This window comes from Ctenocephalides felis, unplaced genomic scaffold, assembly GCF_003426905.1.
Source record: "Ctenocephalides felis isolate EL2017-DRISC unplaced genomic scaffold, ASM342690v1 CF-g0.4_SCAFFOLD_03572, whole genome shotgun sequence".
NCBI classification, from domain to species: domain Eukaryota; kingdom Metazoa; phylum Arthropoda; class Insecta; order Siphonaptera; family Pulicidae; genus Ctenocephalides; species Ctenocephalides felis.
The window spans coordinates 4,932,416-4,945,276 of NW_020539726.1; the positions used below are offsets into that span (position 1 = coordinate 4,932,416).

At 30.0% G+C, this 12,861-nt stretch overlaps 1 protein-coding gene across 1 annotated transcript; it reads right to left on the minus strand.

Moving 5' to 3' along the window:
- Positions 1–1,122: 1,122 nt before the first annotated feature.
- Positions 1,123–2,808, minus strand: LOC113387918. The gene has a single exon (XM_026625302.1). The coding sequence runs from the start codon at positions 2,806–2,808 to the stop codon at positions 1,123–1,125; it is 1,686 nt and encodes a 561-aa protein (XP_026481087.1).
- Between the last annotated feature and the right edge of the window lie 10,053 nt (positions 2,809–12,861).

A 12,861-nucleotide genomic window follows, 5' to 3' on the forward strand; every position in this document is an offset into this window, starting at 1 on the left:
ACCTCTTAAATGGAATTGTACAATCTGAGGATATCATTGGAGTCCGTGGTAGAAGAACCACTTGCCCTTTAAATTTCTCTGTCAATATTGTTGCTTCTATTACATATTGCCTGTTATCCTCTTTATGACCAAACGTGTACCATTGCACTACTTTGGCGGATTTAAATTACGCATTAGAATAATTGGCGAACTAAATTCTAACGTACTGGTTTCTCTGTAATCTTAAGTGGTTCAATCCGATCTTTTACTGATGAGCAATTCTGTTTAATTAGGTACAAATTACGCATTAGAATAATTGTTGAACCAATAATGAATTGCAGATTTTGTAATGGCATTCCAGGTATATCTGGTAAACTTTTTATAATGGTAGTTATTTACGTTTCAACATTGCCCAAACGATTAGTTTTTACAATAATGATTAAACTTTTCATTAGAACAATAAATGCAGAATATTTCTGACTAAACTTGATGTGATATATGTATGTAGTCATTTTTGGCGTGTTCTATGACCGCGCTCTGTCAGGCGTGATATAAAGACAACATCCCGTCAGGTGTGATATTATTACAACACGGCGTAGTATAGTTGTTATAACAAGTTAAAAATTTGCTTATTTGAAAACGTTGTTTAATATTAATAATTATAATACTTTTAATAATTGTATTACTTAGTACTACCACAAAGACTATATATTATTGAAATTAAAAGACATTATAAAAGAATAAGGCTATATTTATTAATATATTAAAAATCAAATTAGCAGTTTTATAAAAATTCCAATATTATTACAAATAACTATACTACAATAATTTTTATAAATTATTTTTGTAAGTAAATTTATGATTATAATTATATGTAATTTAACAAATTTAACATGAAAAATAATAGATAACATAAGTCGCACAAAAAATCACCAGAGTATATTCAAAATTTTGTTTATCTTCCTATCTTTTATTTTATTTATTTGCATTTTGTATGGCGTATACAAACTTCATCAATGTTATGTTTTCATTGTTTATTACTGTTTTCAATATTTTTTTTTTTTTTTTTTTTATTTATGGCTTTTAATCTTTCGATCATTTCGCCAGTTACATAGATATATACATTTATTTACAATTCCGAACTTATAAATCAATCTTAATACTAGTTATATACTTATACATAATTTTGTATATGTCAACATTATTGTAAGATATCAACACTTGTGAATTTATTGGGAACACGATTCCTTTGTCCTGTAACATTTTATACATAGATTTCCTTTGTTTCATATATATTTTACATTTCCAAAAAATATGATCTATCGTTTCTTGTTCTCTGCCACACTGGCACATGGGATTTTGTATTATTCCTATTTTTGCAAGATGGGATTTGCTTCTTGTGTGTCCGAATCTCAGCCTTGATATAGTAGAAATAAATTTTCTGTCCTCTTTTACCTTTTTAAACCACGTTTTTTGTGTTATTCTCATATTTGTTAGAGCGTATGTTGTTCCCTTATAATTTAAAGATTTTGAAAACTCTCCTTGCCAAGTTTTTAAACTCTGCTCTTTAATCAGATAATTTAAATCTAATGCCGGCAGCCTCGTGTATTCTTCTCCATTTTGACAAGCTTCTCTCGCCAGTGAATCTGCAGTTTCATTTCCTATGATATCCGCATGTGCTTTAATCCATATTAATGTCATAGAGTTTTCGCTATTATTTATTGTTTTCATTGTATTTAATATTTCAAAAATTAATTGGCTTGATCTTCTATTTGGCTTTTGTAAAGCCAATATGCTCGCCTTGCTATCACTGAAGATAATACATTTTGGTATTTTCTTTTCCCATGCGTACTTGACTGCAGTGTGTATTGCAATAATCTCTGCTGTAAAAATCGATGTAAAATTTGGTAGTTTTAATTTCTTGCTATATTTGTGATTTGGCACATATATGGCACAACCGGCGCTGTTTTCCATTTTTGATCCATCGGTATATATGTGCAAATGTTCTGGATATCTTATAGCAATATTGTCTTCAAAGTCCTTGTTTTTGCAGATTTTACTGATACTTATCAAATTTGTTAAATTAATGGTTAAGTCTATATAAGGGTTTACCGTTGCATATGCTTCAGGAAAGTTATAATATGGTATTTTTTTATTCGTTAATATAAACTCTTCGTTAGGTTTGATTTCATAAAAGCTCGTTATTAGTGGTGGCGCAGGTCTATTTTTCCAAAATGAGCTGGTGACATGCAATCTTGCCAAGTTTTCTAATTGCTTGGGAATATCGTCACAGCCTTCATTAAGTTTCTTTACTAGAAATCTTTTTGATAATGCTTGTCTTCTAATTGTTAACGGAGGTTCGCCAGCTTCATTTATCAAAACATTTGTTGGTGTGGATCGAAATGCTCCTAGGCAAGTTCTAACTGCTGAAAATTGTATCCTGTCCAACTTCTTCTGTTCGCTTTGTGATACTGCTCCGTATATGAAACAACCATAATCTATTCTTGATCTTATAATACTTCTATATAGCATTAAACATGTTTCTGGGTGAGCCCCCCATTTTGTATTTGTGATTTTGCGTAGAATGTTTAATCCCTTTTCGCACTTTGCTGTTATCTCACTAATGTGTTTTTTAAAATTCATTTTTGTGTCTAAGTTAATACCCAGGATTTTTATGTTGTCTTTTATTTGTATTACATGATTCCCTATCCTTACTTGTCCAATATTACTAGGAAGTCTATGCCTGGTAAATATCGCCGCTGAAACTTTGGTAGCTGATACACTCAGATTGTTTGTTGACAGCCATTTTATGGTTTCTTCTATTGACATATTTATTTCTGATATGCAAGTTTCTATGGATGCATGCGAAATATATATATAAATATCATCTGCATACTGCAGCTTTTTGATATTCAATGCTGATGTTAAATTATAATCAGACATGTATATATTAAATAAGATAGGACTCAATATTGATCCTTGGGTTAGACCTTTGTTTATTATTCTAGGCCCAATTAAATCATAGTCAGTTCTGAGGTATAGTTGCCTTTGTGTTATTAATTTCAATATTACATTAATTAAGTTTTGAGGTAATTTTATATTTTTTAATTTCTTTACTAATATATTATGATCCACGTTATCATATGCTTTCTCAATGTCCAAGGACACTACGAGCATATATTGATTAGAGGTATTAGATATATGTATGTCGTTGGATATTTTACTCAATATATCCAGCGTACTTTTCCCTGTTCTAAACCCGAAAAAAGTTTCATTTAACACATTTTTGTTTTCAATATACCAGTCTATTCTTTCTTTTATGATTCTCTCAAAAGTTTTGGCAATACATGAAATCAAAGATATCGGTCGGTATGAATCTATTTCCGTTGGGATCTTGTTTGGCTTGAGGCATGGTACTATTATGATTTTCTTCCATTCTTCAGGTATCCAACTGGTTGTAATGATTTGATTGAAACATATTAGTAGTTCAATTTTTAATTCTGTTGGCCACTTCTTCATCATCTTATACGGCACATCATCATATCCTGGAGCAGTATTTTTTCTGTCTTTTAAAGCCTTTTCAAGTTCTTCCAGTTTAAAAGGTACTGTCAGTTCGTTATCTTCATAATAATTATACGCGCTTTCCTCGCCGTCATCCAAAACATAGTCAGGAGTATAATTTTGTAGCAATAATTGTCCGAAATGGTTTGTAATCTTTGGTCTTGAATTGATAGTGTTGTTTTTGTTATTAAAAACTTTAACTTTGTTCCATACTGACGTAGGACTTGTGTTATGATTGATTGAATTAACAAATTTTATCCACTTTTCTTTCTTTTTGTTTTTCAAGAACCTTTTGGTACGAGCATTTATTTTTTGGAATTGGATGAAGTTTTCGTAATTGTATTTCTGACTCATCCTTTTGTAAGCATTCTTTCTATCTGCAATAGCTTTTTCGCAGTCCTCATCCCACCATACTGCTGGTTTAAATATAGGTTTATTTGAGTCTTTATATTGTTTAATATTATTTTTTGCAGCTTCTTCTGTAATTTTCATTATATTTTTATATTTTAAAGTTATATCTTCGGAATTTTTAACTATACCAATAAGCCTTGATATTTCTTGTGTATATTCTTGCCAATTCGCGAACTTGATGTTCCATTTTTTTGTTGGTCTTATATGGATGACCGATGGCATATTTACATCCAATTGTATTACTATAGGTAAATGGTCTGATCCCAAAGCCTCTTGGTATATATCCCACTTGACCGTATCAATAAAATTGCTTGAGCATAATGTTAGGTCTATGCTGGTGGCCCTTTTGTGTTTGCTTTCTATTGTGGTAGGTTGTCCATCGTTGAGAATTATTAATCCTTGGTCCTCTATGATTTCATACATCAGATTTCCTCCCCTAGTAATGTAATTGCTGCCCCACGCCGTGTGGTGGCTATTGAAGTCTCCTGTAATTATTGTTTGCATCGTGATAGTCTCAATGGTATTCTTGATGTCAGAAAAATCAAGATCTGCTCTTGTAGAACAGTAAATTGAAACTAAGCAAAACGTAATATTTGTTTTAATTGTAACAGCACAGATCTGAATATTTTCATCATTGTTAATTGTAGGGTGTTCTTCGCAGTTGATATCATTTTTAACAATAATTGCAGCTCCGCCATATCCATCTTCCCGGTCTTTGCGGAATATCCTGTAGCCGCTGAGAGAGTATTCAAGCCCAGGTTTAAACCACGTTTCCGAGAATGCGGCTATATCAATCCTGTTCTCATATAAGAAATGCTCGATGCTGGCTTTATTCGAATTAAGAGATCTACAATTTAATTGTAAAATTTTTAAGTGTCTTGTCATGCTTTTTTTTTTTTTTTTTTACTTCAATATTACTAATATAATTATACAACTAACTTATATTCAATACTATACAAAAGGTTATTTTATAACAGTATTTTCTTTACCCTTATATGTTTGAGTAATTTCTAACTTATTTCTATGTGTAATTTTTTCAATACATAAAGAAACAATTTCCTCTTCTAAATCTGTCCATATTTTGTCTGTTTCTTCATTTGTTTTATATCTTAGTCTTGTTTGTATCTTATTAAATGTTTCTCTGAAGTATCGTTTCATCATCTTTTTTTTCTCTTCATTATCGCTATCGTTATCCTCCTGATTATTCGGAGTTTTCCATTCAGTATCGTCTTTGTTTATTTCCCTCCTTCTATCGTAGTATTCTTTTACATTTCTTCTTCTGTGTCTTTCTTCAATTTTGAATATCGTTTGCTTATCACGTGGTATTTCGTTTTTCTCACTCCTGTCGTGTATTATGGGTTTTTGTGTTGTGTTATGATAATTATTTTTGTATCTATTTCGCTCCTGTGCGCTGGGTGGGTCTCCCGTTATTTTGTTGACATTGCTATGATTTGTACTGCTTATGTTATTGTTGTTTCTATATGCCAATTTAGGTACCGTTGTTGTTGGTCTTATGATTTCTGGTTGTTGATATATTTCTGTATATTTTTCTATCTGTACGTCAGGCAGATCGGGAAAATTGATTTTGTTTTTAATTTCTACATCTGGTCTTATGACATCAGCATATGTTTTATTGTTTAATATCGCCCTGGCTTCCCTAAAACTTATATTATAGTCGGTCATTATATTTTTTACTTTGATGTGATATAAATATTTACCACATTTTTTGTCTTTTGCCTGATGCTCTTCCTTGCATAATGCGCATATCGGAGAATTTTCTTTGTTTTCACAGTCCTTATATTTGTGTTCGCCTGAACAATGACTACACCTTGTTTTACCCTTACACTGATTGGTCACGTGGCCGTAATTTTGGCAATTAAAACATTGTGTAATTTTATTGTATTGTTCGACCCTGAATTTGACTGCATATATCGACACACGATCAGGTAATTGTTGTCCCCTGAAGGTTATTACACAAGTTTTTGTAGGCACTAATTTATTATTTTCTTTTTTATTTATTCTTTTTAAATCTAAAATTTCAACATCTGATTTTATATCTTCTCTTATCTCTTGATCTGTCATATCAGCGTCTATGCCGTGTATGACACCCTTCCTAATTAGTAAGAACGTGGGTATATATGCTCGCAATTTATTTTTAACGAACACCTCGTCCTTAATAATATTATTTGCTATATTATAGTTATTAAATATAATTTTGATTCTGTTTTTTCCTATGGATCTTATTTCAATTATATCATGTTTATATTGTGGAAAGTTTTTAAACATAAGCTTGCCTATTGCCATTTGGTGTACCACTCCATTATTTATATTTTCGGATTCCACGTAGATAATGAACGGTCCTATATCTCTGTTTGAGTAGGTCAAATTTTTGTATTTATTATTATATGAATTTTTATTTATATCATTATTTTGGCTAATTTCTTTTATAGGTTCATTAATTTCTGAATTATCTTGATCTTCTAATTCTAAATCCATATTTTTGTTGCTATCTATTTCTGTACTAATATTTTCTTCTTCCATACTTTCATCCCAATTTATTTCCGACTCTTCCGAGATATCTTCACTAGTCTTGTTAGAAGTTTTAACATTTTCTAGTTTTTTAGAAGTATTTTTTAATCTTTCCGTCACTTTTTTTATTTTATCAGTTTTAACACTTTTAATTGATTTATTTAATAAATTAATACTAACACTTTTTTTTCCACTATGTAGTTTATTGCCTAAATCACTTAATTTTTTAGAATATTCACTTTTCTTGTTAATTAAACTATTATAACATTGTTGTGTTGAATTTAAATCTTCATTATAATATGTTTTCATTGCATCAGCAATGCTTGTTCCTAAGTTACTGATTCTATTAACATTGTACTGAGGCGGCGATGACTCACCGTTCTCTCCGTACTCACCACTCTCCATATCTTATCTATATTATCACTCAAAATTTATTTTTAATAGTTGTTACCTGTTCGGCGATCAAATCGAAACTGTTCTCAATATTTGATATTCAATATAATGATAATAAATAGTACTTTTTCCCACGGTATAAGAGCACCTCAAATCAATTATTCCCTTTCCCTTCCACTATTACCATTACCATTTTATTTTTATTAATTGCTTTTTAATTCACTCTTACGGATTTTCCTTTTCAAACTTCTGATTCTATGTGTTACTGGTCTTGTGCTTTTATTCAATATATTTTATGATTCTTAAAATGCATTTGGAAATCTATGCCATATGAAATGGCATCCTAAAATAATTATCCGATTATCAATTTTTATCTTATTTTTTTTATCCGCTACAATGATAGCTTAAGATCTCATAACATGTGTGATGTAAACCACCTTAGTTAGCAAGCATGTAGTACAAGTTATCATCTATATTATGGAATAAAAAATATTGCATTTATCATATTTTTAATAATTACCTCTTTTACTGTCAAAAATTTAAGATGTTTTCTTCAATGAATGTTATTTTCGGATTATTTTTTCAATAGAGAATACATATTCACAAGTTTTTCAATTTTGTCATCTATTGTATTTATCAAAAAAAAATCTAATCTTTTAGGATTCAAAACTTCAATAAAACCCAAAATGAAATAAAATAAAATATACAATAGTTTAGTCTAGATTGATGCATTCATGTTTATGTATTTTTTATCTAATTCTTTTATATTAATTTGGTTATAAGATCTGTATCTTTATCATGCAAATAGAAAATTATAGTTTCAACCTCAAATTAACCTCAAACCAAAAACTTTTCAATCTGAAGAAAAATTAAAAATTTAAGCAACAGTTCTCAGGAGCAATTTCAATAGAATCATTTTATCCATTTGTAATAAATTTTACAATAAAAATATTAGATAATTATGTTTATTTCACATAAAATATCATATTTACAAATCCTGCCATATACATCTGTTATCACCAAATTCGAAAATGGGTATAGTTTCTATGGTAAATGCATAGAAACACCACAATTTAGTGTAAATTCTGACACGTCATATAAATGTTTCTTTACACGCTTAACGGCGTAGTATTATTTTCACACGTTGAGGACCGCTAATTTCAACGATCGCCGTTTTAAAATGAATCCTCTACGTAATATCACTCTTTTATGTGTAATGTTTTTTTGTTATTTTTAATTTATTTCTGCATTTAGATTCACACAACAACTTTTGCAGTGCATGCCACATACAATTGCAAAAAAACTGTTTTGAAACACCAGTCTACAAATGAACATTTTTTGACTATGAGATTTGTTTATGGTCGTAGCAAATGCTAAATGCACCGTAAACTGAATATGAACATAACTACTGTATATTGTCTCTTTTCTAAAACTAATTGTTCAATATTGAGGATGATCTTCAATCAAACACATTGATTTTAATAATGTATTGATACATAATACATATGAATTTAAAAGGTCACACAGTACTCCTGCAAATGTACAAATACAATAATTAATGTTGTATGATGTTACTGTGCTTTTCACGGAGATTTTACTGTAAAATAGCCTCGAAACTTTAATATTGACCCATGAAAACTTTAATATTGGTCTAAACATAGATCCAACAGACGATTCTAAGATAGTATAGGAATTTTTGAATGTAATTCTATCAAAAATTATTGATACTACCAATTATATAATATTTTGGTTATAAATAGTTATTTTTAATATTCTCAAATCCTCGAAAAATACTCCTTTGTCGCCATCTCAAGCGTCGCAGGTCACCAATAATCCATATTTCTCCTTCTCATCGTGGATATTGGAAGACGCAAATGCCTTCTTCACTAAGGCAAACCAAAGTTGCAAGACATTTGGTATAAATTCCGGGATGTGCAGTTTGTGGCAGCTAAAATGTCGGTGTTGACGCGGCAGAATGTCAAACGACAGGGATCACCGCTATCGGAAATCAAATAAATCGCCGATTACAGTATATTTATTCTTTAATGCAGTGATAAATTTCATAAATTTATCTGAACAAAATTTCACATTGCCAAAACAAATGATCTAACAAATCAACGTCACATTATTGGGTTTGTTCGGAGTACAGTCACCGACAGTCCGCAACTGTGGGACGCATGCGCAGATCGTTTTGACCGTTCGATGTGTCCAAACTGAATCCCAAACTGTTGTGGATTTTTATCTACGCGTTCGGTCAGCTCGGTTTGATGCGTTTGTGACTGTCAGAGAACATGGATGACGCTTCTTTGAAAACATTAATTCTTGACTTTTCTAACCTCAAATAAAGTATGAGATTAATAAATTCATCAAATTTACAGGACTTTAACGATTAAAAAATAAATAATTGAATAACTGTTTTATATATTTGATAAAAATAAACATCGAAAAACTTATTTATTATATTTTTAATCTATTATTATATTAAACAATAAAGCTAAAAAAAATATAAATAATAAAAAATATAATTTAATTAAAACTAGTAGTATTAGGTCAATATTCAACTGCGCAAACAAACATAAAAACAAAACGAATTATACTAAACGGTTTGTGAAGGTTAGGTCGCGTTCGATGTAAACCGTCCTGTCAAATCGTTGGAAACAGTCATGAGACGGCGCATGCGCAGTGTAACAAATCAGAATGAGTTTGGAAGAGTTGTGGATCGTCACAAACTGCCACTGCGAACAGACCCATTATTTTTTATCCTCGCTTACTAAAATTGATGCGACCTGCCAATCTCCCACACAACTATCTGAAACAAGTATTTTCAGTGCAATCCGCAGTAGTGAGAATTTTCAATGGAATGCTGGACTTGTTTGAGTATTTTGGAAACTTTTTTATAATCAACGTATCTGGTGCCAAAACGTAGATCTTATTTTTTGGCGGATTAATTTATATAATTGACTGGACATTTCTATCCAAGACAACAAGCAGTTAATATATAGTTTTGACAACTTATTAAATGTAATTCATGTTCCATTGTTTAATTTGCCATTTGTTACGCTAAGAAAATATATATTGTACTGATGTGCACATACCTATGGAGCAATAGTGTTTTTATCCGACATACAAAGACAACAAATTTTATATTGAATACCCCTAAATGAAGGCTAAGATGTTATCCGATACGTATGGATTTTATATAAATTTCTACATAGAGTAGTAGTTTTAAACAATGTTTCAAAGTTAAAACTAAATGAGTATAAATTGCCTTTAGTCAAATAATAAATAAAAAACAAATTACAATACTAATCATAAGGCAAACAAATTTATTCGCCCTTGTTATCAGCATAGAGCAAAAATCGTCAGATCCGCGATTTGCAATTTGCAAAATAAGGCTAATCAAGAAAAAGAGAAAGAAAAAGTTCATAATTTTAAAATAACCGCGCATTCCTGATTTGTTTGTTTTATTTTTCTGAATACATCCTAACTCAATTCATACCAACTAAGACCACCCTCACAATTGACATCAGTTTATTCTATATTTATTATATATATATATATATATATATATATATATATATATATATATATAGATTTAATTATAATTTACTGTTTTGATTTTTATCAAATCATTCATTTTAATATAATTTTTTTAAAATAATTATCATTCATAATAAAGTGTAATAACTCCATTATTGTAGTTAAGGGTTAATTTTGTCCCACAAAATGTATAAGTGTTGCTTAAACAGAATAAATATTTTTTGTAAAATATTAATTTTTGTAAAAATATCAACATATTGTTTATAAGTATTCTCAAACAATCGCCAATTCACAAAAAGTTATGATGCAATTTTGAATCTAGAATATGTCGTTAAATTGCCTACTTGTTCATTTTGCGGTATCCTCGTGTGCTTGGCTTGCTCTCTCGTCCTTCGTTTTCCATGTACAGCTCCTGCGACCACGCATAAAGCGGCCAGTACTCCGGACGCGGCCAACACTAACCCAGCCAGTAAAGGTCCCGCCATGGCTGATTCCGACTCACCCGAATGACCTAGACAACCACAAGGAATTAAATTGTTTGCAATATTATATCCAGAAATATTAACACATTATTTTATATACAAGATTTATTCTCTTAAGTTTTATCTCAATAATGTTTTTTTTTATTTGGACCTTTACCCGCTGACAAAAAAAATTGCATCAATTAGTTAACGTGTTCCATAGGTGTTGTGTAAAATTTTGGTTCGCCATTTTCGACATACTCATTTTCAAAACGAAGAAACGAAAAGTGTGGTTTGAAACGAAAAGATAAAATTGTATATTTCTTAATACTATTGACTTCGGCTTTAGACCAAGAATTAAGCCAAAGCCGCGAAATAAAGCAGCATAACTGTGAATACTTTTGTCTTTGGCCATTTACAATGAAAAAAATTATATATTTTGCTTAGCAAACGATGGTGAAAAACGTCGATTAAAAAGGCATCAATAGATATAAAAATGAATCCAAGGCTTTGAAATCTAAGAATTCAAATTCGAAACAACATTTTTGTTTGTAATAATAAACCAGTGTGCCATACCTTATCAAATGCTTGCGCAATGTCTAAAAATACAGCCGAACAATATGTTTTTGCATGGAATGATTCTTATATTATGTTTACTAGACGATGAACCTGTTCTATGGTTGAGTGTTGTTCTCTAAACTCGAACTGGTAATTTGGAATTAGGTTTTGATTCAACAATTCTGACTAATGCGGTGGAGTAATAATTTTTCAAATATCTTAGAAATACAAGAAAGTAGGCTTATTGGTCTATAGCAAAATATTAAATGAGGATATTTTGCAAGTTTAGGTATAAGAATAGAATTATTTTAGCTACTTTCCAAGGTTGAGAGAACACTTTTAATCTCAAAATTGAATTGAATATTATTGTTAAAAATCTAAATCCCTTTTCTGGTAGTTCTTTTATCATTTTTATCGAAAATTCATTTGGCCCAGAAGATTTATTACAATTTGCATCCTTGACATAATTTTTTAATTCGGTCACCGTTAATTGTTATATATTTTGGCCTGGTATTCATTTTTTAAACTGGATAAAATCTTCATCGTTTACGTTGCAACTGCGGGGATGAGGCTGGAATATATTTTTCAGGTGTTCTAAAAATTCTTCCGATTTTTCTTCTGAACTTCTTGCCCAAGAACCTATCGGCCTTTTTAATCTCTTCGTTGCCCTCCAAAGAGAATTTGTGTCTTTACTAGATGAAAGATTAGTTAAATAATTTTTAAGACATTCGTTCTTACATTTATGTAATAGAGTTTTGAGATTCCTGCAGGCGCAGTTAAATTTGTTTTTAACGGTAGGTGATTCTGTGGTTTGCCATATTTTTCGTAATTTGCGTTTTTGAGCTATAAATTTTTTTAATGTTAATAGAATAATTAGGTTTGTAACTTGCATTTGAAAATATAGTAGATTTCTGAGCTGCTGATGATAGTAACGCTGTGAAATTAGTTATCGCCGATTTTTTTTTTCATTTTTAAGATGTATGTTGCAAGAAATTTCATCATCAATCTATTGAAATAATGGCTTTTGTAGTACGCGGCATACATCATCACGTCATCGTTCATTTATGTTATTATTTTTGTATTACTGTTTTAATTTAATTTTTATTTCAACTTTTTTCATTTTATATTCAATGTATTGCATTTTTTGTTTTTTTGTATTTTTTTTTGCTCATATCAATTTTGTAAATAAGACATTAAAGTCTTGATTAACAAAAATAAATTGTAACAAAAAAAAAAAATAATCATAATAATTTTCTAAGTCTCCTTCATTATATTTATTACGCTCGGTATTTCGCTGATTATACTATTTGTTGCACGCCTAATTTCAACACATTCTAAACAAAAGAATTTTAATTATTTTTAGAACACATCCACTGGTTTCTACATATTTTTTCGCGTTTTCATTAAGTATTTTATGAATTTATAATTT